Source organism: Condylura cristata, unplaced genomic scaffold, assembly GCF_000260355.1.
Source record: "Condylura cristata isolate star-nosed mole 26May11 unplaced genomic scaffold, ConCri1.0 scaffold00022, whole genome shotgun sequence".
Taxonomy (NCBI): Eukaryota; Metazoa; Chordata; class Mammalia; order Eulipotyphla; family Talpidae; genus Condylura; species Condylura cristata.
Window position 1 is genome coordinate 28,336,354 of NW_004567123.1, and position 7,641 is coordinate 28,343,994.

Genomic DNA, 7,641 nt, shown 5'->3' on the forward strand with positions numbered 1-7,641 from the left:
GACTCGGGCAGTGCACCTGCTGGCAGGACGGCCACCCCGCGGTCTCCTGGCCAGAGAGCGGCCACATGCCAGAGGTCGTGGCCAGAAACAGCAAACAGCGGGCGGCTGCTGCCTGGGCCCCGGGCTCCCAGGGAGGGGGCCTGCGGGGCGGCAGTGCCGGGCACTCCCCAGGCGGCAGCCAGGGGGACGCCGCAGGGGTGAAGGTGCGAAGCTCCGAGGTCCCCCAGTCCTGGGCCCTTCCCCTCCCTGCCTGTCCCCTACCTGGTTACTCCTCGGGTGCTGGTTCCTCAGGGGATTGCTCCTGGAGCGCTGCTTCCTCTCCCTCGGGTGCGCTCCCCACTTCGGGTGCTGCTTCCTCTCCCTCGGGTGCGTTCTCCGCTAGGGGTGCTGGTTCTTCACTAGCAGGTACCAGCTTCTCTGGCCCAGGGGGCCGCTCTCCTGGCCCTTGTGCTGCGCCCCCTACTCTGTCTTCTGGTCCCGCTGTGCTTTTCACCTCATTCTTAGCACACAGGCTGTTACACCGCTCCTCAGCCCGGAAGTTATTCCTCCTACCCCTGCACCCTCCAAACACAAAGTGTTCACAGACACCTGAGCTGGCGTTGAAGAACCACCTGATCATCCTGGCCTTGCAGGGACCGGTGAAGGGGGGCTCCAGGCAGAAGGCAGGCGGAGCTGAGGAAGCAGAGGATGGACCGTTACTGGGGTGCACGCTGATCCACTGCAGACCGCATGCCTGGAAGGAGAGGCTTGGGGGTGCTAAATGCAGATGCCCTGGGAAAGCTCATGAAGTGTGCGATCTCCTGGGCCTCCCTGCCCATCACCCTTCATTGCCTTGGGTGTGTCAATGACCCTGATAATGCACCAGTAGTTATCTTTAATGAATTGACTGGCACAACCATGGACTGAAGTTAATTTAAAAAATACACAGGGGCACTGGAGGATACAGGTGAGGCCCACTCTGCAGGAGGCTAACGGCCCAAGCTGGATGAACCACACTCCTGAGAGGGTTGGGACATCCATTCTCTGCCCGGGAGGAGAGACACCGCAGCTAGCCAGTGAGTGAATCCACCCGCTTATGTATGAGTTGAAGCCTCCGGAAAGACCCCGAAGGCTACAAAGAGCTCCCAGTTGGGGAACAATGGAGACCTGGGGGTTCCCAGCTCCTGGGGAGGAGACCTGGAGAGGACCTGGGAGCCTCACTTCCCCGGTCAGTTCTCGGGCAGCTGTTCCTGAGTGCTGTTGCTTACAACTGACCGATAACTAACAGCCCTCATTCCTCTGGGGTCTGTGGTCCCCTCTTGCGTGCCCATCAGTCCTGCTGTGGGGAGGGTGTCTTGGGAGCCCCTGATCTCTCGCCAGTTGTTCACACTCCCCTCGCTTTCAGCCCCAGCTGCAGAGGGGAGTCAGCACTTACCAAACTTAGGGGTTTGGGCTCCAGCACCCTGCATGATGGTCAGCACTGTGGTCAGGAGGACGAGAAGCGCGGTGGACAGTTTGGAGGGCCTCATCTTCGGGGCCTGGACGGCTGTTCCTGAGGACACCTGGGGGGACAGCTTTCAAGAGTCCAGCTAGGGGAGGGGACAGAGGCCCTGAGGAGGGGCCTGCGGAAGAGGAGCAGCTGAGGTCCATGCTGGACAATTGCTTCAGCTCCCACTTCCTGGGCCTGCTGTAACTGCTCAGGGCCGCAAGGTCCAGCCACAGCCTTTCTCAAACTGCCTTATTCCTGCAATCTCCTGGGGACCTTGTGAAATGTACATTGTGTGTTCTAGGGTCTGGGCTGAGGCCCAAGAGGCTGCCTTCCTAACGGGCTCACTCTTCCAGCTGCTTCCCCAGCCCAGACATTTTATTTCACTACTCAGTGTTTGTTTTTTGATCTCCTTAACATGAGTGTGATACTTTACACACAACCAAGTCCCCACTCCTAGGTTAAGTAGCAACTCAGAGGACAGAGCACCGTGTCCCCCTGGCTGTGGGGACTCCCGTGGGAGGCTCAGGATGGAGCCCCGAGAACAACATGGATGAAGCGGGGTTCAGTCCTGTTTCGCAGTCAGGGAAACTGAGTAAGTCGCCCTGCCAGGGCAGGGCACGTCAGCAGGGATGGGGCTGACCTGACTGCAAAGTCTCACTTGGGGAACTTGCTCACTACCACCCCCTCCGCCCCCTGACCCAGTAGCCATAGGAAGCCCGGTTCCTCTGGGGTCTCTACCCGGTTGTTTTCTCTACCAAGTAGTGACAAACAAGCTACTTCTCTGAACTCAGGACTGATCAGACACCCTCACACCTCACACGTCCCGCTAGCCCGCCCGCTGACAGGAGGGGAGCAGATCCCATGGGATGACAGCAGGAAGAACAGAAATTGCCCTGAAACTAAGGGGCGTTACAAAGTTATATACAAACTCCAATACAGGCATCACTCAGACTTGAAATGCTCACAAGAAATAGAAATGAACATCTTTTTATTCAGTGATAATTATGCGAAGGCCTATTTTCCCCTGATTCCCACTTTCTCTCATATTCTTGTTACCCAGAGACGGACTCCGGATGATTAAGGAGGATTAACTTTGACTGACACTGGAAACAGTTTCTATGGTCTGAGTTTAGGGTTTCCCAAATATGACTACTAACAATTTTTGTTAGGAGACTGCTTACACACAGCTGCACCTAGAGATTTCATCAGCGGCTCAGGCCAATTCAGCAGATGAGACAAGAAAAACCAAACACCTCTCTGTGTCCACTTACTGTTAATCACAACTTACCATTCATTTTTATCTCCCAAATTTCCTCTCCCCTGAGGTCACTGGCTCACAACTCTGTCCCCTGCATGCTAGGCATGCGTGCTCTGTCCCTTTCTGGGACCGTGGCGGGCCAGCAGCGATCACCCAATATCTTCACAGCTTCTTCACACACAGTAAGCTTGGCCCAGCAAGCTCTGAACGAGTCATTAGTGAATTATCACCGAGTGGGCAGCTAAATAGACTCCACGCACGCTCAGCCCACTAGTCTCTACCCACAGACAATGGACTCTGTCGTGGTCCCGGGGTGCATTCCTCTGCATCTTCATTGAGTTTAGTGCTCTGGCTTTATATTTCTGGAAATTAACAAAAGGGCTTCCCTTCCCAGTCACTGTGAGCATGTCGAGGCGGAAGCAAGGGCTTTCTCTTGCTGTATAGTCTGAAGCCTCGCCGCCACGCAGGATGGTGGGAGCTCACAGGTATGCTTGGACATTGGCAGGAGGAGGCGTGGGCAGGTAAGCAAGGTTACCTAGACAAGGACCCGAAGGTTTTGTTCTAGATGGGATGGGCAGCTAAGGAATAATGAGATCTAATCTGCATAGATTTCCTCGCTTCTGGCTGAAAGTCTGATGTAAAAAAAAAGGGCTCCAGGCTCCAGTTCTTAGTGACACTGTCATCACTGGCCCACATGTGGGTCTTTCACAATGTGTTACCCATATATGTGTCCTCATGTCAGTGTGGCCAGCCCTTTGGTAGTGAACTGACTTGTTAGGTGCTCACACCAGTTGCTTGTGGAGGATGGGCTGTGAGAGGTTAGAATGGACATGGGGGGGGGAGGCCACCTCAGTGTGAGTTCAATCCCCGACCCCGGAGCTGACCCACATGGCGGGCAGACCTCTTCTGTTTCACCCACTGCTCACCGCCCCTGTACCTCTGGCTTGTACCCCAGTTCTGTATGCATATGCACAAATAAATAAATCTTTAAAAACAAAAAAAAAAAAAAAGAAGAAGAAAAAAAAGAAAGGCAGCCTCTCGGCCCTCACCCCAGGCCTTAGAACACACAATGTACATTTCACAAGGAAAAATATAGCTTGAAAATTCTATGGTTGAGTATTTTGGCCCCTGGTGCAGACCTGGAAGGCCCAGAGGTGGGAGATGAAGCCAAGCCCAGCACGGACCTCAGCTCCTCCCCTTCCGCAGGCCCCTCCTCAGGGCCTCTGTCCCCACCCCGCGCTGGGCGCTTGAAAAGCTGTCCCCCAGGTCTCCTCAGGAACAGCCGTCCTGGCCGCGAAGATGAGGCCCTCCGAACTGTCCACCGCGCTTCTCGTCCTCCTGACCGCAGTGCTGACCGTCACGCAGGGCTATGAAACCCGCACCCGTGAGTTTGGTGAGTGCTGGCTCCCCTCTGCAGGTCTGGACGGTAAATGAGGGGTGTCTGGGAGCAGACATGGGCGTGTGGGGGATACCACATCTCTATGAATTTCTCCTGGGAAGTGGAAAGTTTAGCTCCGAGGGTATTTGATGACCCAAAATAGAAATCATTGTTTTCGGCTTTGCAAGGTTCATCTCTCTAACAAAGCCTCCACCATTTCCAGATCCCATTTCTGAGACCTGACTCCCAGACTTGACCTCTCCCCTGGACTTGGTTGTGGTGTCGTGAACAAATAGAGATTTTATCTTTGTTCGGATCCTGGACCTGGCCTCTGGGAATTTACTGCTTCTTGCTGATGTGCTGGCGCGCTACAGGCCCTGGGTAGCTTCATGTGAGCGTCAGGTCATGGGAGAGTTCAAACTCAAATGCGCCTCCCAGGAAGGAGGTAGAGAGTGGAGATTGGGTCCAGTCACCAGCAGCCCTGGTCTGACCCCTCATGCCTTGTGAAGCCTCAGTAAAACCCTGTACTAGGGAGATTCGTTTTGGTGAAATATTGAGATTCTGTGAGAGTGGTTTGACAGATGGGGATGGAATCTCAATGTCTCCATGCTTAACACCACCTTTAATTATCTCTTTCTTTGACTGTTCCTGAGTTTTATCCTTAAGAAATTCAGAACATGCTGTGCTCAAATATGCCCCTTTGGTATGAGGGTTATGATGGCCAGAGGCAAGGAGAACACACAGCGGAGAAATAAGACCTCTCTCCTCAACCCCTAAAGAATTTAGACCAGCGGGCTACCCTGGAGGCCCAGGGGTCCAGTCTCAGTGCTCCCTCTGAGGATAGCCAGGGTGTGACCCACATGGCCGGCAGACCTCTCCTGTCTTGCCCGCTGCTCCCCTCAGCAGTGTACTTCAGCAGATCTGCCTGTTCTGCTCTGGGGGGTGGGGGGGCTGAGTCCTCTCACCCCCCTGCACCCCCGGCATACACTCTGTTTATTCTATACAAAATATGAGCAATAAAAACTTTACAATAGGCCCTCCCTGGTGGCGCAGCGGGTTAAAGCACAGCACTGAGAATCTAAAGCCACTTCCGCATGAGTTCGATTCCCGCCTGCCCTGGAGATGACAACATGGCGTGGCAGACCTCTCCTGACCCGCCCGCTGCTCCCCTCAGCAGTGTACTTCGTCTATCTGCCTGTTCTGCTCCCCACTCTGTCTCTGGTGAAGCCTCTCACCGCCCCTGAGCCTCTGGCCTGTACCCCAGTTCTGTATGCACAAATAAATAAATCTTTAAAAAAAAATTTAGATAGTCTGGCTGAGGTATAGAGCTATAAAAATAGATTTTTTTCTTAAGAACAAAAGAAGCTTATTCTGGACTAGGCATGAACAGACAAGAAAAACATGTGGATGACCATTTCCTATGGTTACATACACTTTGATACCTATTCAAATAAGAATGAAAAAAAGATTATGAAACAGTTTAAAAAAAAAAAAAAAGCACCTGTGTTTCTTATCACGCACCCAGGCAGAGAGCAAATGCAGCCGCACTGTGAGTTAAGAACCCTGCACAGGGAATGTTTTTCTCATTATGTTCCACTGGCCCCACAAACATGTTGGTGGGCTCTAGGGTCTTTCCCACTGCTTTATCAGACTCGCCGGAGTAAGTCTGTAACCCACATCACCAAGCTATTAGTCACTCTCTTACCTCTCTTGCCCCTCCACCATCTCTTCCCTGGAGGCAAGATATTACCTGTCTGGCACAGCCAGCATCCTACCTGAGAGTAAGACAAGCTGACTCACCACTGGTCTGGAAAGTGAGTGAGCCTTTTATCAGATGACCCACCTGCAGGGCCGAACAAGCACCCATCACCAAACATCTGCTCTCCTCCTGGGAGCTGTGCTCCTCTTTGTGAAGCCCAGCATTCTCCCTCCTCCCCCACCCCCCATTCCGTAGGTCAGGGTGGCACAGAAGTCTCCATTTTACGCTTGCACCTGAGCTTGTGTCTCCTGTACAGACGAATTGAATTTGTTGTTCTCCTACAATCTGGCCTTTAGTACCAGGGTGTCTTTCTTTTTTAAAGATTTATTTATTTGTACATACAGAACTAGGTACAGGCCAGAGGTGCAGGGGCGGTGAGAAGATTCACCAGTGGGAAGCAGAACAGGCTGAATGAGGAAGTACACTGCTGAGGAGAGCAGCGGGCGGGTCAGGAGAGGTCTGCTGCACCATGTGGGTCAACATCCTGGCCGGGAATGGAGCTCGCACTGAAGCGGCTATAGCTAGCCTCACAGTGCTGCACTTTAACCCACTGAGCCACCAGGAGGGCCTGACTACCAGGGTTTCCGCCATTACGTCATTCTTTACTTTTTGAATTACAAAAGAAATCTATACTTATAACCAGTAAAAGAATATAAAAATGTAATTAGGAATTACCCTTCAATGCTTTCTTTGGTTTTGTCCACACCAGTTCTCAGCATACTATGATTGATGTCCACTGTGTGACCGAATGGCTACATCAGGGACTGCCGAGAGGCCAACCCACCACAGGGTTAAATAATATCCAAGAGTGGACAATAGAACTCAGGGAAATTCAACTCATTAGTTATTGGTAGATTATGGCATGATATAACTCAGGACCAGCCCTCTGGAAGCGATGCCCTGAGCAACCTCCAGGGAAAGAATGAGGAGCTCTAAGACCCTCTCCAGGACATAGGAACCCCCAAACCCCCAGAATGAGGAGCTCTAAGACCCTCTCCAGAACATAGGAACCCCTAAACCCCCACTGATCTCACCCTGGAAACTCTTCAAGTCCTGCCATTTTGGGTCTTTCTGGAGGCTGCACAACATGTGTATAATTGGTTCATTCACGGGCCACCCACTGAACCAGCTGCTGGCTCCTCCCGGGACAGACATCCACTAAGCACAGCATTGGGTCATGCAGCCTGGACAGTTACCAACATCCCGAGAGTGACTTTTACCTGTGAGTCCACTGTTTTTGCACTTCTAATAATTAACCCTAGTCAAGCATCATGCCAGTGAATTCATTCAAGATAACTATGTATTTATCACTGTGTCATTGTCACTCCTAACAAATTGAATTATAATGCAGTGAGGCCCCAGAAAATTGTCCATTAAATGAGCTTTCCCCTTGCTTCTTTCCTGTAGTTTTACTGCCTCTCTTGCCAGACACCACATTTGTTTAGTTTGCTCACTGTACATGCCACATGGGAGAGCATCCACGTAACCTACTGTCCTCTGCTTCCTGCAGAAATTCCTGCCTTCTGCCTGGAGCCTCCCTCCACTGGTCCTTGCAGGGCCAGGATGTTCAGGTGGTTCTTCAACGTCAGCTCAGGACTCTGTGAACGCTTTGTGTATGGGGGGTGCAGAAGAAAAGAAAACCACTTTCTGTATGAGGAGGCGTGTTACAGGGCCTGTATTCCCATTGAAATAAATAAAACAGAAGAACCAGGATCTGGGGATGAAGAAACAGTACGCAGAGAACAAGAGCTTGGATGGAAGAGAAAAGTGTTAGGACC

The 7,641-nt window shown here is 52.2% G+C and overlaps 1 protein-coding gene across 1 annotated transcript; it reads right to left on the reverse strand.

Annotated features, from left to right (window-relative positions):
- Window positions 1-78: 78 nt before the first annotated feature.
- Window positions 79-1,588, reverse strand: LOC101620560 (putative Kunitz-type serine protease inhibitor). Its single transcript, XM_012728195.1, has 2 exons — window positions 1,415-1,588; window positions 79-672 (listed from the first exon to the last, which is right to left on the reverse strand). Exons 1-2 carry the CDS (start codon window positions 1,506-1,508, stop codon window positions 266-268), a joined length of 501 nt encoding a protein of 166 aa, XP_012583649.1. The 5' UTR covers window positions 1,509-1,588; the 3' UTR covers window positions 79-265.
- Between the last annotated feature and the right edge of the window lie 6,053 nt (window positions 1,589-7,641).